At 50.8% G+C, this 17711-nt stretch overlaps 1 protein-coding gene across 1 annotated transcript in view; it reads right to left on the bottom strand.

Moving 5' to 3' along the window:
• Positions 1-1985: 1985 nt before the first annotated feature.
• Positions 1986-17711, bottom strand: part of LOC147119278 (uncharacterized) — a 63362-nt gene continuing 47636 nt past the window's right edge. The window contains exons 2-3 of the mRNA XM_085984963.1: positions 2854-2948; positions 1986-2768 (exon numbers count right to left, since the gene is read on the bottom strand). Of these exons, the coding sequence (XP_085841089.1) occupies positions 2102-2768; positions 2854-2948 (762 nt within the window). The 3' untranslated portion in view covers positions 1986-2101. The remainder of the gene's footprint in view (positions 2769-2853; positions 2949-17711) is intronic.

The following is a 17711-nucleotide window of genomic DNA, read 5'->3' as shown; positions in this document are numbered from 1 at the left end:
AAAGTGAGACACTACAGTTCAGTCGATGACACCCACAAGCCGTGTACACAAATGGAGCAAGCTTGGGGTTTGATGTGGTAGAAGGGGAACTAGATGAGAACTGAAATAATCTAGAGTAAGAAAAGGCCCAAAAAATGGAGCAGTCGGTAACAGAACATCAAATAGTCTCTTATCATGGAGAAATCAAATATTCAACACACTGTGTTTGAAACAAAGCTGATTTATTCAATATTTAAACAGAATATGAATCTCCAGCCCAGTTATAGGGGTTATTAACATCAGCAGAAACAGACTCCAACTGTCAGAGTGAACACGGTTCAGTCCTGGATGTGATTAACAGTAGTCATAACAGCAGAATCCAACCCCTGCATTCACTTGTGAACTCACTGGTGTTTCAGCAGCTGGGAAGACTGAGTGAATCCCTTCCCACACACTGAGCAGGTGAACGTCCTCTCCCCAGTGTGACTGTGTCGATGAGTTTCCAGCTCAGACGGGTAATTGAATCCCTTCCCAGTCCCCACATTGCCACGGTTTCTCCATGGTGCGGGTGTCCTTGTGTCTCTCCGGGTTGGACAATCAGTTGAAGCCTCGTCCACACACAGAACACATGTACGGTTTCTCCCCGCTGTGAATGGTGCAATGTTTTTTCAGGCTGTGTAACTGGTTAAAGTTCTTTCCAGTCAGTGCACTGGAACACTCTCACTCGGGTGTGTGTGTCTCAGTGCTTTTCCAGTCGCACTGATGTTGGAAATCTTTTTCCACAGACAAACATTTCTCTTTCCACATTCAGAGGCCGATGATGTTCAGGTCCTGATGAATGGAGTGACTGTCAGATGTTGATGTGATGTTTGGTTTGAGTTTGTGGTGTGTAAATGCTGCCCTTCTCACAGCCTGTAAAAGGAGTTTACAAAAGCCATCACTGAGTGTCCAGGATAGAAATTGACAAGATTCTCTCCTCCTGGTTCCTGGCCAAGGGGGCCGCGCATGCGCACTGCTGCCCCCTGAGCCTCTCAAGATGGCGGCCGTTAACCCGGGCCTGTCACTGGGAGAAAGCTCCGCAGCTGCCGCCCCGCTCGGGGCAAACGCCTGGCCCGGAGGCTCTTGTTCGGGGCCTGAGTGACGCGGATAATGTTGAGTGTTTTCTCCGGGCCGGGCCTGGGACCGACTTGTCCATGAGAGTAACCGAAGGTATGAAAACCCAAACAATCTCAAGTTAGAAAGGAAAAAATGTCCAACAATGGAACAGTCGGTAACAGGACATCAATTAGTCTCCTCTTATCTTAAAGAAATCAAATATTCGTCACACTGTGTGAAACAAAACTGATTTATTTGACAGATATCCAGAATATTAAACTGCAGCCCAGTTATAGGGTTATTAACATCAGCAGAAACAAACCCCAACAGAATGAACGTGGTTCAGTCCCGGATGTGATTAACAGCAGCAACAACCACTTGTATTTCTGTAGCACCTTTAATGTAGTAACACGACCCATGGTGCTTCACAGGAGTGTTAACAAACAAACTTTGACACCAAGCCACACGAAGAAATACTTATTAGGACAGGTGACCAAACGCGTGGTCACCTGCTTTAAGGGGCCTATAAAGGGAGGAGAGAGAAGGGAGGCGGAGATGTTTAGGGAGGGAATCCAGAGCTTAGGCAGGTGAAGATACAGCAAGCACTGGTGGAGCGATGAAAATCGGGGACGCACAAGAGGCCAGAATTGGAGGAGCGGAGAGATCTCGGAGGATTGTGGGCAATGTTCCCCCTAATGTTTCTGGGGGGTGCGGGGTCCCTTTAACGGACAGCAGCGTTTTGGATGAGCTGAAGTTTACAGAGGGTGCAAGGTGGGAGGCCGGTCGGGGAACCTTTGGAGTCGTCGCCTCTGGAGATAACAAAGACATTGGTGAGGGTTTCAGCAGCATATAGGCTGAAGCAGGAGAGGAGAGGGGCGATGTTACAGAGGTGGAAGGAGGCGATGTAGGTGATGGAGCGGATATGGGTTGGAAGCTCAGTTTGGGGTCAATAGGAGGCCGAGGTGGCGAACAGTCTGGTTCCACCTCTGACAGTGGCCAGGATAACAACAGAGTCCAACCAATGTCATCACATGTGAACTCGCTGGTGTTGCAGCAGGTTGAATGACTGAGTGAATCCCTTCCCACACACGGAGCAGGTGAACGAACTCTCCCCAGTGTGAACGCGCCGGTGTTTCATCAGATCATTTCTGCTTTTAAAGCTCTTCTCACAGTCAGAGCATTTAAACGGTCTCTTACCAGAGTGAACAAGTTGATGTGCAGTGAGGCTGGATGCACGAGTGAATCCCTTCCCACACACGGAGCAGGTGAACGGCCTCTCCCCAGTGTGAACTCGCTGGTGTCTCAGAAGGTCAGATGATTTAGTGAATCCCTTCCCACACATGGAACAGGTGAAGGGCCTCTCCCCAGTGTGAATTAGCTGGTGTGCAATGAGATGGGATGACTGTCTGAAACTCTTCCCACAGTAAGTGCAACTGAATGGTCTCTCCCCAGTGTGAAAACGCTGGTGTGTCAGGAGGTGGGATGACTTAATGAATCCCTTCCCACACACAGTGCAGGTGAACGGCCTCTCCCCGGTGTGAACTTGTTGGTGTGTTCGCAGGCTGGATGACTCAGCGAAGCCCTTTCCACACACACAGCAGGTGAAACGCCTCTCCCCAGTGTGAACTCGCTGGTGTCTCAGAAGCTGGGATGACTGAGTGAATCCCTTCCCACACACGGAGCAGGTGAACGGCCTTCTCCCCAGTGTGAATCCACTGGTGCTTCTGGAGGCTGGAAGATTCGGTGAAACCCTTCTCACACATGGAGCACGTGAATGGCCTCTCCCCGGTGTGAATGCGCCAATGAATTTCCAGCTCAAACGGATAACTGAATCCTTTCCCACAGGCCCGACATTTACACGGTTTCTCCCCGGTGTGGCTGCTTGTGTCTCGACAGGCCAGATGATCGGCTGAAGCTTCGACCACACACAAAACACGTGTACGGTTTCTCCCCAATTTTTACATCCATGTTGAAAGGCCGATGATATTCAGGTCCTGATCAATCAAGTGACTGTCGGACCTTGATGTGATGTTTGGTTTGAGCTTCCCGTCTGCAAATCCTCCCTTTCTAACACCCTGTAAAATGAATTTAAAACGGGAGAAAAGGAGCGTGAGAGAGAACCCACAAAAAGAGGCAGGTTAATGAATCTGGTCATTTGTGGGGCCGGCACTAGAAAAAGTGACCATGAAAGCTGCTGGATTGTCGGAAAAACCCAACTGGTTCACTGGTCCTTCATGGAAGGGAATCTGCCACTCAGTCTGGGCCTACACAAGAATCTGGCCTCTATGGGAGGAGAGAAGGTGGATTTTATACATCTGCAACTCGACAAGAGCTTTGACAGAACCTCCCAAATCCACGACCTCCACCACCTAGAAGGACCAGGGTAGCAGGTGCATGGGAACACCACCCTCTAGGTAATACACCATCCTGACTTGGACATATATTGCCGTTCCTTCATCATCAATGGGTGAAAATCCTGTAAATCATTCACCACACGGACTGCAGCGGTTCAAGAAGAAGGCCCACCCTCACCTTCTCAAGGGGAAACTGGGGATTGGCAATATATGCCATTGGCAACATATTCTAGAATGGACCCAGCGTATTGGAAGGTCGCAAATGTAACCCCGCTATTCAAGAAAGGAGGGAGAGATAAAACAGGGAACTACAGGCCAGTTAGCCTGACATCAGTCATCGGGAAATTGCTGGAATCCATTGTTAAGGAAGTGGTATCAGGGCACTTAGAAAATCATAACATGATTAGGCAGGGTCAACATGGTTTTATGAAAGGGAAATCGTGTGACAAATTTATTAGAGTTTTTTGAGGATGTATCTAGCAGGGTAGATAAAGGGGAACCAGCGGATGTAGTTTATTTGGATTTCCAAAAAGCATTCGATAAGGTGCCACATAAAAGGTTATTACACAAGATTAGGGCTCATGGGGTTGGAGGTAATATAGTAGCATGGATAGAGGATTGGTTAACGGACAGAAAAGAGATTTTTAGAAATCACACTTAGTAGAAGCATAGCATTATGGGTAAGAATAAGTAGTCAAGGCATTTCTGCCTGACAACAGCAAGTTAAAAACATATAGGCTTTGCACACAGCCCAGCACGCAACCACGAAAAGGGACAAAAATAGAAAATGCAGAAGATGTGCTGAGACACAGAAGAGGTAGCGACTTGACAACAATAGGTCAAAAGGACTTGCTTGACTGAAACTAGCCGTTGGGAGATTAGGGAAGTCACCAGGTGGGCAACTGATGATTCAACCGCCACCTAGACTGTTAGGAAAATGTGGCAAGAAATAACTTGAATAACAAGTGACGCGAAAACATGTGATGTCACACGAAAGTATGAATCACTGTGGTTTTAAGACAAATACGGAAAGCTGTAAGCGTTCGGAGAGTCAGCCAAGAACGAGTTGCAGGAACTCTAAGCTGTTCTCCCTGATCAGCCCTTAGGTACCTCTGCGGACTGTTTGTATCGTACTGTTGAATAATTTTGTGTTTTCTGTGTTTTAAATAAACTGCTTGGCTATTTACCATTTACAGACTAGTGTGCGGATTTAATTAATTTAATTTCGCCACAACAATTTGGCGTAGTCGGCAGGATACGTCAGAACGTAGACGGACGATGGCCAAGAGGACACAAGGGGGTGAGTAGACTTGGAATACCACCCGGAAATTACGTGATCCAGGCGGTCACCCGTCTGTCTGTGGATTGAGTATTCGAATTGTGATGAGTCTGTAAAGCAGTAAAAGAACGGACGTGCAGTGAGTATGATCTTGATATATTACGCATAAATATTAGTATTGGAAGGAACATTGTCGTTGCGATAAAAGACGGTCAGACTAAGAGATCAATTGTGCGAATTTTTGACATTAAGTCTTCGTTAGGACGAGACAGACTAGATGCTGGAAGGATGTTCCCGATGGTCGGGGAGTCCAGAACCAGGGGTCACAGTCTAAGGATAAGGGGTAAGCCATTTAGGGCAGAGATGAGGAGGAATTTTTTCACCCAGAGAGTGGTGAACCTGTGGAATTCTCTACCACAGAAGGCAGTAGAGGCCAATTCATTAAATGTATTCAAGAAGGAGTTGGATATATTTCTTAAGGCTAAAGGGATCAAGGGATATGGAGAGAAGGCAGGGACAGGGTACTGAATTTGAATGATCAGTCATGATCTCATTGAATGGCGGAGCAGGCTTGAGGGGCCAAATGGCCTACTCCTGCTCCTATCTTCTATGTTTCTATGTTAGGTATTGCGTAGATACATTTTGGGATAGGATATACGTCGCGTGGAGAGGCCGAACGGACATAGCTGAAGTAGAAGTTGTATGTAAAGCCAGGAAAGGTCAGACCACAGAATGGCGTCGGGGAAAGAATTAGACTGGGGTGAAGAAGGAACCCTTACTAAATTCTATGCAGACGACCGGAAGGGCTTAATTGACAAAATGTTAAAAGACGGATGGGATCCAAGCCAGGACCCCACCGTCCAAAAGACTTGGTGGCAAAAAGAGAAAACTAAACATACCCAAAAGGCCGGTGTAATAATAGTACGACAACTTTTAGTGTACCCTCAAATTGAAACCAAAAATAGAGGAATTAAAAACAGCCAGAGCAGAAATAAAAAGTTGAGAAATTCAGGAGAGTCGGAATGATAAGGGGCTCTTCGGCCCCCAATCAGGTATACCTACCGCTCCACCACCTCCCCCGTATAATAGAACAGAGGAAGGGGAGGATGATAATGATAGTGAAGAGGAAGAAGTCCTCGCCGCCGCACCTTTGACGGTGACACAAGGAGCACAGGTAGGGAATAATAAACAGATATAAAGCATTCAGTCCCCTAGAAAAACAAGACATCTTGAAATCTCTGGGCACCCTGAAGACCCAGAGTTAAAATATTGAATTTTGGAAAAATTTGCAGGAAATGTATGACACCCACGACATGCATGAAAAAGATGTCCACCAACTGGTACGGGCTAAATGTCCCCGAGACAAGTGGAATAATCTGCCAGATGGGACAAAGGACGGGACATGGTGTCCCGTCAATAATGCAGATCGGGATGCCCGACAAACTGCGTATGACCAATTTAAAATGCAGATACAAGATGCACTAGGATTCTCTCAGCCCAACTGGGGATTAATTTATGTTGATAAAACAGAAGCCAGGGAAGAAGCAGTGAGTAGTATAATAACGGAAGAGGACATTAATTAATATAGTAAAATTACACAGGGATGTACGGGACATGGAGAAGAAAGAATGGGAAAAGTGGGGAGCTGCGCCAGACCAGGACTCCATATGGAGAAAAGAGGGAGGGGTGGCGGCCCCCACGTGTATACGAAAAACACTCATGGAATTACATCACGGCATTAGCCATGCGGGGCGAAATGCCATGATCAGCAATATCTCTAGGGATTGGTGGTGGCCAGGTTTGGGCCGAGACATTGCTAAATAGTCAGCAATGCATTACATGTTCCCAACATAATCCAGGAAAGGCCATTAAAATAAGAATGGCTCTTCAACCACGGCCGCGAGGGCCATGGGAGAATATCCAAATTGATTTCACGGGGCCACTACCAAGCTCTCGAGGAAGAAAATACTGTTTAGTGATAATAGATTTGTTCACCCGGTGGGTGGAAGCATTCACCACCCGAAACTGCACTGCAAACACAGTAGCCCGAATTTTAGCCGAGGAGGTGATTCCCCGATGGGGCATCCCCACTTCACTGGGCAGGTGATGAAAGTACTATGCACTATATTGGGCATTAAACAAAAATTTCACATCCCCTACCACCCGCAGAGCTCGGGAATGGTAGAACGGATGAATCGGACAATAAAGACAGCCCTGTCAAAAGCCATGCAAGAAACTGGGCCGGCTTGGGCTGAACTATTACCTGCTATCCCGATGAGGCAAAGGGCAACCCCTAACCAGACGACAGCATTAACTCCGTATGAACTTATGACCGGTCGGGCGATGCGACTGCCCGAAGTTATAATCACCGCGGGGTCCGATGTGGGCCCGCTACGGGATCAAATAAAAAGATATGTAATGGAATTAAGCAAACAACTTAAGGATATGAGAGAGGAAGTAAGAGAATGACAGGCAGGTAGAGATGAGCAAGAGGAAGTAGAGTTCCGGCAGATCTTCCCCAAGTGCGGGAGAAGTTAATGGTTAAGGGATTACCGGGCGGACCCGGCCAAGATGGCGGCGCTTAACCCGGGCCTGTCACCGAGAAAAAGTCTCACCGCTGCCGTCCGACGAAACACATTCGGCCGCGGGATCTCATTTGAACCTGAGGCCGTCCCCAACTTTATAAACCCTGCGGCGCGGCCGACCCGGAGTTTATTAATCTCCCGCTCCCGCCGACCTGCAGCTCCGCCCGGAGAGGGACACGTGACTCGGGCCCGCGGCCTGATTGACGGGAGCTTCCGACCAATAGGGAGCGGGCGGGGCTGGAGGAGCGAGCCGGCGGCGGGTCCTCCAACCAATCGGGGAGCCCGAGGGGCGGGACTAGCGCCGGCTGATTGTCTGATCCGCAGCCCGGGGCCAGGGGAGGCTGTGGGCCTTTATTCCCCTTATTGGACACAAGGCTCTTTGTCTCACAACTGGCTCAGGTTTTAAAAATGTTTCATTCGCCAGAAAATGACGAAGCGCAGGGCGGGGCTGGAGGACCGAGCGGGTGGCGGGTCCTCCAACCAATCGGAGTGTGAGAGGGGCGGGGCTTGCGGCACCCAGTGGGCTGGGCTCAGCCCGGAGCTCCCTCATTGGCTGAAACTCTGCATCACTTTCAAACCTGATTTCTCTCAAACTCCAGGAGAAAACTGGACCTTTCTGTTGTGGCTTTAAACAGATGAAACCCTGTGGTGTGGAGCAAACATCGCAACATTTGGTAGTGAAATGGATTCATTCAGGAGAGACAGCAGGGATTATTTCAGGAAATAACAGTGTAGTGAGAAAGGAAATGCAGTGGATGTTGTGGAGATGGATTGTCTAAAGGTGTTTGATAAGGTGCCGGACCCGGCCAAGATGGCGGCGCGTAACCCGGGCCTGTCACCGAGAAAAAGTCTCACCGCTGCCGTCCGGCTTGTTGATCAAATTAAGGCTCACAGTGTTAAAGGGAGTGGGGCAGCGTGGATAGGAAGTTGGGTAAAGGGCAGAAAACAGAGTCGTGGTTAATGGATGTTCAGACTGGAGGGATGTAAACAAACAGTGGTGTCCCCCAGGGTCAGTGTTTGTCGTGCTCTCCTTAATATGTCTTTGTAACTTCATGCTTCCATCTGCACTACTTACTGTCGCCCCTAATTTAGTGTCATCTGCAAACTTGGATATACAACTCTGTTTCTTCATCCAAGCCATTAATAAATATGGTGATAAGTTGAGGCTCTAGAACAGATCCCTGGGGGATACCACTTGTCACATCGATCCAATCTGAGTACGTACCTTTCACCCCACTCTCTGTCCCGTCCCTCCTGACCAATTCCTTACCGATCAAAAGGTTGCCTCCAGTTATGAGCACTCTCATTTTGGCCAATAATATTTTGTGTGAAACGTTATAGAAAGCCTTCTGGAAGTCCCTATAGACTACACCCATTGACACTCCCTTATCTATGTTATTAATGACTTAGAATAATAGAATCATGCAGCAGAGGCCATTCAGCCCATCGTTTCTGTGCCAGCTCTTTGTAAGAGCTATCCTATTGGTAGCCCAACAGATTTCTGCTTTTCAAGTATTTATCCAATTCCCTTTTGAAAGTTACTATTGAATCTGCTTACAACAGCCTTTCAGGCAGTGAATCCCAGGTCTTCACACCTTGTTGCCTAAAAAAAATGCTTCTCATTTCCCCTTGGATTTTTTGCCAATTATCTGAAATTACTTCCTCACTAAATTCAACTAGATTACGCAGATATGACTTACTTTTAACAAAGCCATGTTGGCCCTCTCTGCTCAGCTCATATTTCTTCAAGTGCCCAGGCACTCTATCCCCAATGACAGATTCTAGTAACTTCCCCAAACTGACGTTAAACTGATCGGCCTGCAGCTACCTGGTTTCTCTCCGCAGTCTTATAATGGAGTGATGTTAGACTGATCGGCCTGTAGTTACCTGGTTTCTCTCCGCAGTCTTATAATGGAGTGATGTTAGACTGATCGGTCTGTAGTTACCTGGTTTCTCTCCACACTCTTATAATGGAGTGATGTTAGACTGATCAGCCTGTAGTTACCTGGTTTCTCTCCCCACTCTTATAATGGAGTGATGTTAGACTGATCGGCCTGTAGTTACCTGGTTTCTCTCCCCACTCTTATAATGGAGTGATGTTAGACTGATCGGCCTGTAGTTACCTGGTTTCTCTCCCCACTCTTATAATGAAGTGATGTTAGACTGATCGGCCTGTAGTTACCGGGTTTCTCTCCCCACTCTTATAATGGAGTGATGTTAGACTGATCGGCCTGTCGTTACCTGGTTTCTCTCCCCACTCTTATAATGGAGTGATGTTAGACTGATCGGCCTGTAGTTACCTGGTTTCTCTCCACACTCTTATAATGGAGTGATGTTACACTGATCGGCCTGTAGTTACCTGGTTTCTCTCCACACTCTTATAATGGAGTGATGTTAGACTGATCGGCCTGTAGTTACCTGGTTTCTCTCCCCACTCTTATAATGGAGTGATGTTAGACTGATCGGCCTGTAGTTACCGGGTTTCTCTCCCCACTCTTATAATGGAGTGATGTTACACTGATCGGCCTGTAGTTACCTGGGTTCTCTCCACACTCTTATAATGGAGTGACGTTACACTGATCAGCCTGTAGTTACCTGGTTTCTCTCCCCACTCTTATAATAGAGTGATGTTAGACTGATCGGCCTGTAGTTACCTGGTTTCTCTCTCCACACTCTTATAATGGAGTGATGTTACACTGATCGGCCTGTAGTTACCTGGTTTCTCTCCCCACTCTTATAATGGAGTGATGTTACACTGATCGGCCTGTAGTTACCTGGTTCTCTCCACACTCTTATAATGGAGTGATGTTAGACTGATCGGCCTGTAGTTACCGGGTTTCTCTCCCCACTCTTATAATGGAGTGATGTTAGACTGATCGGCCTGTAGCTACCTGGTTTCTCTCCCCACTCTTATAATGGAGTGATGTTACACTGATCAGCCTGTAGTTACCTGGTTCTCTCCACACTCTTATAATGGAGTGACGTTACACTGATCGGCCTGTAGTTACCTGTTTTCTCTCCCCACTCTTATAATAGAGTGATGTTAGACTGATCGGCCTGTCGTTACCTGGTTTCTCTCCCCACTCTTATAATGGAGTGATGTTAGACTGATCGGCCTGTAGTTACCTGGTTTCTCTCTCCACACTCTTATAATGGAGTGATGTTACACTGATCGGCCTGTAGTTACCTGGTTTCTCTCCACACTCTTATAATGGAGTGATGTTAGACTGATCGGCCTGTAGTTACCTGGTTTCTCTCCCCACTCTTATAATGGAGTGATGTTAGACTGATCGGCCTGTAGTTACCTGGTTTCTCTCCACACTCTTATAATGGAGTGATGTTAGACTGATCGGCCTGTTGTTACCGGGTTTCTCTCCCCACTCTTATAATGGAGTGATGTTAGACTGATCGGCCTGTAGTTACCTGGTTTCTCTCCCCACTCTTATAATGGAGTGATGTTACACTGATCGGCCTGTAGTTACCTGGTTTCTCTCCACACTTTTATAATGGAGTGATGTTAGACTGATCGGCCTGTAGTTACCTGGTTTCTCTACACACTCTTATAATGGAGTGATGTTAGACTGATCGGCCTGTCGTTACCTGGTTTCTCTCCCCACTCTTATGATGGAGTGACGTTAGACTGATCGGCCTGTCGTTACCTGGTTTCTCTCCCCACTCTTATAATAGAGTGATGTTAGACTGATTGGCCTGTAGTTACCTGGTTTCTCTCCACACTCTTATAATAGAGTGATGTTAGACTGATCGGCCTGTCGTTACCTGGTTTCTCTCCACACTCTTATAATGGAGTGATGTTAGACTGATCGGCCAGTAGTTACCTGGTTTCTCTCCCCACTCTTATAATGGAGTGATGTTCGACTGATCGGCCTGTAGTTACCTGGTTTCTCTCCCCACTCTTATAATGGAGTGATGTTAGACTGATCGGCCTGTAGTTACCTGGTTTCTCTCCCCACTCTTATAATGGAGTGATGCTAGACTGATCGGCCTGTAGTTACCTGGTTTCTCTCCCCACTCTTAAAATGGAGTGATGCTAGACTGATCGGCCTGTCGTTACCTGGTTTCTCTCCACACTCTTATAATGGAGTGATGTTAGACTGATCGGCCTGAAGTTACCTGGTTTCTCTCCCCACTCTTATAATAGAGTGATGTTAGACTGATTGGCCTGTAGTTACCTGGTTTCTCTCCACACTCTTATAATAGAGTGATGTTAGACTGATCGGCCTGTAGTTACCTGGTTTCTCTCTGTTGTGTCTGTGTATAATAAGACACAGACTGCGGAGAACGGTACAATAGGTGTTTACTAAACGTGGCTCACACGGGAACTGATCTGTACAGATCACTACTCAGTGCTATATACAGGTGTGATCACTGCCGGTACTGCAGTATACATGAGCTGTAAAAGATAGTTCCCCTCTTAAAGGTATATACATTACAATTCCTCCCCTTTTAGATTAACAGTACCATAACACTCATTTAACAATTAAATATCAAACTAATTACAATTAACACTTTTAACATGCAACATTAGCTGAAAATAGTCTATTTATATATTCAGTCTTTGGGGAGGCTTCCTAATCCTTTCTGGATAGCACCTTTCTCGAGTGTCTTGCTCTTGGTGCGGAGGTGATTCTGTCCCCCTGTCGTCGGTTGGTTCATCAGCTTCCGATGCTACTGTTTCTGGGGTAGATGCGACTTGTACGTCGGGTTCATCACCAGGTACGTATGGGCGAGGCATGGGGTTGACTTGTTCCTGTGACTCTAGGATCTGGTCAGCATGCCGTCTCACGATGCTCTCCCCAACGTCCACTGTGTACATTAGTGGGCCCTGCCGTGTGCATATCGTTCCTGGCTGCCATTTTTCTGTTCGGTAGTCGCGGGCCAAGACTGGTTGCCCTACATTGAAGCTCCTTGTTGGCTTCTCATGGATGTGCTGGAATTGCTTACTCCCAAGATCTCTTCATAGGTTTGGTCTGAGCAAATCCAGGCGAGATCTTAACCTTCGGTTAAAGAACATCATGGCTGGGGCCTGGTTGGTGACTGCATGTGTCGCATTCCAGTAGGCGAACAGGAAATTGTTCACCTTGTGCTGCAGCGGAATGTTGTCATTGTACATAGCCTTTATTGCCTTCTTAAAGGTTTGTACGAACCTCTCAGCCAATCCATTTGTGGCTGGATGATACAGGGCGGATGTGTAATGCCTTACCCCATTTTTTTTTCAAGAACCTCCGGAACTCTTCGGGCACAAACTGTGGTCCGTTGTCGGAGCAAATCTTTTCTGGCAAGCCTTTCCTGGCAAAAATGGTCCGTAGGACTGCAATAGTTTTCTCTGTGGTGGTGGAGGACATTTTGATGAGCTCAGGCCATTTCTAGTGCGCATCCACGGCTATTAAAAACATTGAGTCCATGAATGGACCAGCAAAATCAATATGCACCCATTGCCATGGAGATGAGGGCCACTCCCATGGGTGTAGAGGGGCCTGTGGTGGTGCATTTTGGACTTTCTGGCATCCTGAGCAGCTCTTGGTCAGGTCCTCAATTTGTTTATCGATTCCCGGCCACCACACATAAGCCCTGGCTAGGCTTTTCATTTTTACCCCTCCCAGATGACCATCATGAAGCTCATTGAGCACTCTCTCCCTTAACTTGGGTGGAATTACCACTTGGGATCCACACATCAAGGTCCCCCGGCACACTGACAGCTGTTCTCTCCTTGTCGAGAATGCTGGCAACAGTGAGTCGCCATGTGCTGGCTATCCCTTCACCGTCAAATCATATACCCGATCTTATGTTCATTAATAAATAGACTGTTGAGATACCGCGGCAAACGTGGGAGTCGAGACCAGAGTTGATGGAACACAACTGCTTTAATTTACATCATGGCAAAACAAGTGCTTAAAAAGCCCGCGCAACCACTTAAATACTCCCCAGACAGGAAGTGCTCCCGGCAGCCTGTCCCTGTGGGAAACAAGTTGCCGGAGGAAAGGGCCCACGGCTGGGAGCGGCTGCTGCCGGCAGTGCGCCTGCTTAAACTGTCCGTGCCGCCATGAGCGGATTATGTCCAATGGTGGCGTGTCGCCACAGAGCTCCCCCCAGAATCCGCTTAGGAGGAGTGGACGAGTCGTGACGGTGGTCTAATGGTTCTGCCGGAGCGGCTCTGAGTGGCCGCCGGTCTAGTTGGTGGGGCCGGGTGGTTCGCCGCTGGCTGTGCTAGCTTGCTGGTGGGACGGACTCTAGTTGGAGGTCGGGCCACGGGGACCTGTTCCCCTGGTTGTGTGTGTCGGTCGATGGAGACCATTTCAACCCTGTCACCGAGTCGCAGCTTGAAGACCTTGTCCCCGGTTTGTAGTACCTCGTACGGTCCATCGTACGGGGGTCGCAGGGGTCCGCGGTGTGCGTCGTGTCGCACGAAGACGAAGCGTGCCTGCTGTAAGTTTGGCGGAACGTGAGGTGTGAGTTCACCGTGTCGGTTGACCGGAAGTGGGGCGAACTGTTGAGCAGAAGAGAAAGAGTTGAGCCGCTGCTGTTCGACCGACCAAGGTGTGGTAGCCTCCGGGAGGAATTCGCCTGGTACGCGCAGCGGTTGTCCGTAGACTAACTCCGCTGCTGAGGACTGGAGGTCTTCCTTGACCGTGGTGCGTAGGCCTAGTAGCACCCACGGCAGGCGGTCAGTCCAGGTACTGTCCTGCAGGCTGGCGCGGAGTGAGGCCTTGAGTGACCTGTGGAAGCGTTCACACAACCCGTTGGCCTGCGGGTGGTATGCCGTGGTTCGGTGGAGCGTCACCCCGAGGTTGCGTGCCGTGGCCGTCCAGAGTTCGGAGGTGAACTGGGCGCCTCTGTCGGAGGTTATATCGGCCGGTACGCCAAACCTCGCGACCCAGGTGTTAACGAATGCCCTGGCGATGTCAGCTGTGGTGGTGGAGGTCAGCGGCACTGCCTCAGGCCAGCGTGTGTAGCGGTCGACCATTGTGAGAAGATAAGTTTGGCCTTGCGATGGCGGCAGAGGACCGACGATGTCGACGTGTACGTGGTCGAAGCGGCGGCTGGGTACCTCCAAGTCTTCCGGGGTGCTTTTGTGTGCAGCTGCACCTTAGCCCGTTGACAGGCGAGGCAGGAGTTGGTCCAAGTCCGAACATCTTTGCTGAGGCCGCGCCAGACGAAGCGCTGGGAGAGGAGTTTAACAGATGCGCGGGAACCCAGATGGGAGAGCCTGTGGAGCGTGTCGAAGATGCGGCGGCGCCAGGTTGCAGGGACGACCGGCCTGAGTTGGCCGAGTGAGACATCGCAAGTGACTGCTGTGGCTTCGGGCCCGTGCGCGACCTTGGCTAGGCGTAGCCCTGGCAGGCTGGTAGCCGCCGAGAGGAGGTCTGGGTCCGTGAGCTGGGCCACTGCTAGTTGCGCGTAGTCGACCGCTAGGTGATTCGCGCAGATGGCGGGACGGGAAAGGCAGTCGGCGACAACGTTGTCTCTACCGGAGATGTGCTGGATGTCCGTGGTAAACTCAGACACAGCCGCGAGCTGGCGTTGCTGCCTAGCGGACCAGGGGTCGGTGTTCTTGGCCATCGCGTATGTGAGCGGCTTGTGGTCCACGTACGCGGTAAAGGAGCGGCCCTCCAGGAGGAACCTGAAATGGCGGACCGACAGGTGGAGTGTGAGGAGCTCACGGTCGAAAGTAGAGAATTTGACCTCCGGGGGGCGCAGTTGGTGGCTGTAGAAGGCAAGTGGCTGCCACGCGCCATTGACCCACTGCTCGAACACGGCTCCGGCCGCATGGTCGGAGGCGTCGGTGGTGAGCGCGACCCGGGCATCAGCCCTCGGGTGCGCGAGCAGGGTGGCGTCAGCGAGCGCGTTTTTGGTGGCGTCGAAGGCGGCTGACGTGTCAGCGGTCCAGGCTACGGCCATCTTGCCGGATTTACCTCGAAGGGAATCGTATAGGGGCTTCATGAGGGCTGCAGCTCTGGGGATGAACCTGTTGTAAAAGTTCACCATCCCGAGGAACTCCTGGAGGCCCTTGATGGTTTTAGGGCGGGGGAATTGCTGGACGGCCTGCACCTTGTTGGGCAGGGGGACGGCCCCAGCAGGGGTGATGTGGTGGCCGAGAAAATCGATCTCGGCTAGGCCGAATTGGCACTTCGCCGGGCTGAGGATAAGCCCGTGTTGGGCTAGGCGCCCGAACAAGATGAGGAGGTGTTCGAGGTGTTCCTGTTTGGAGGAGCTGGCCACAAGAATGTCGTCTAGATAGGCGAATAGAAAGTTCAGGTCCCGGAGGACTGAGTCCATAAGGCGCTGGAAAGCCTGGGCTGCATTCTTGAGGCCGAAGGGCATCCTCAGGAACTCGAACAGGCCGAATGGGGTGATGACAGCCGTTTTGGTGATGTCCGCGGGGTGTACGGGGACCTGGTGGTAACCGCGCACCAGGTCGACCTTGGAGAAGACGGTTCGTCTGGCCAGTCGGGCCGAGAAGTCCTGGATGTGCGGCATCGGGTATCGGTCGGGGGTGGTTGCGTCGTTGAGGCGGCGGTAGTCCCCGCAGGGGCGCCAGCCTCCGCCGGGCTTGGGGGCGATGTGGAGGGGCGAAGCCCAAGGGCTGCTGGAGCGGCGGATGATGCCGAGTTGCTCCATGGTGGTGAACTCGGCCCGCGCGATTTCCAGCTTGGCTGGGTCGAGTCTGCGGGCGTGGGCAGAGACCGGGGGTCCAGTGGTGGGGATATAGTGCTCCACACCGTGTTTGGCGGCTTTGGCCGAAAAGGTCGGGTTAGTGAGGGCGGGAAACTCGGCTAGTAGTGCCGAGTAGTCATCCGTGGCTCTGGCGAGGCAGTAGGTCGTCAGGCCGGCCGAACGGACCGGGGTGACTGCGCCAGGGATGGGGGCCATAGTGTTGATGTCGATGAGGCGGTGCCTCAGAATGTCGACAAGAAGGCCGTGGGCGCGTAGGAAGTCGGCGCCGATGAGTGGGCAGAGGACCTTGGCTGTGAGGAACTCCCAGCGGTAGCGGCGACCTGCGAGGTCGAGCGTGACCATGCGGGTGCCGTATGTGCAGATGTCAGAGCCATTGGCTGCAGCCAGCGTGACACCCCGTGCGCCACGTTGGATTTCGAGGGCGGAGGCGGGGGTGATGCTGTGCTGGGCTCCTGTGTCGCACAGAAATCGGCGGTTGGTGCTGTTGTCGGTGATGTACAGTAGGGGCCCCTTTTGCCCCGCGGCCATCGTGGGTGCCGGTGCAGGGGAGTGTTTAAAAGTGCACGGTGGCGTGCAACGTTGGGCCCTAGTGCCAAAACGGGTGTGGTAGTAGCAGTGACCCGGAGTGGAAGGGCGGTCGGGCCTAGTGAGCCGGGAGGACCGCGTGGTCATTGCCGTGAGGTCGGGCGCGACGTTGCGGGCGGTCTGTGCAGAGAGCAGCCGGTCGGCCTTTTCGGCTATCTCGTTCAGGTCGGTGGAGCCAGACTCCACAATGAGCGGGCAGATCACACACAGAAACACACAGAAACCCCACAGTGCAGATAGAGGCCATTTCGGCCCATCGAGCCTGCACCGACACATATCCCACCCGATCCCCGTAACCCCTACACCAACACATATCCCACCCTATCCCCGTAACCCCACATATTTAATCCCCCTAACACTAAGGGTCAATTTATCATAGCCAATCATCCTAACCTGCACACCTTTGGACTGTGGGAGGAAACCGGAGCACCCGGAGGAAACCCACGCAAACACGGGGAGAATGTGCAAACTCCACACAGACAGTCACCCGAGGCCGGATTCGAACCCGGGTCCCTGGCGCTGTGAGGCAACAGTGCTAACCACTATGCCACCGTGCGGGCTGGCGGGGAGCTGCCGAATGAAAAGCGTGCGAAAGAGGGCGCCAGGTTTTTTGTCGTCCGAGAAGGACAGCATGTGGGAAAGCAGGTCTGATGGTGAAGCATCACCAAGGCCTGGGAGGTCGAGGAGTTGGCAGTTGCGCTGGTAGGAGGACGCCTGAAATTTTTTAAGGAGCGCGGCCTTCAGATGTTCGTACTTGCCTTCCTCTGGTGGATCCTGCAGCGCTGCCCAAACCTTAGGGACTGTGGCGCAGGTGAGAGAGGTGATGAGGTAGTCGTACTTCGTGGCGTTGAATGTAATGCTTCTCAGCCGGAATCTGGACTCGGCTTGAACGAACCAGGCCTCGGCCAGGTTCTCCCAAAAGTCCGGTAGTTTAACCGTGACTGCGTTTGTATCCACCATGCTAGCTTAGGATTTGTCCTGAGCGTCGGGGTCACCAGTGTTGAGATACCGCGGCAAACGTGGGAGTCGAGACCAGAGTTGATGGAACACAACTGCTTTAATTTACATCATGGCAAAACAAGTGCTTAAAAAGCCCGTGCAACCACTTAAATACTCCCCAGACAGGAAGTGCTCCCAGCA

The sequence above is a fragment of the Somniosus microcephalus genome, chromosome 4, assembly GCF_052327205.1.
Source record: "Somniosus microcephalus isolate GS21.2 chromosome 4, FLI_Smic_1.0, whole genome shotgun sequence".
NCBI lineage: Eukaryota > Metazoa > Chordata > Chondrichthyes > Squaliformes > Somniosidae > Somniosus > Somniosus microcephalus.
Note: the sequence above shows the minus strand (reverse complement) of the source record. Positions and strands in the feature narration are given on the sequence as shown.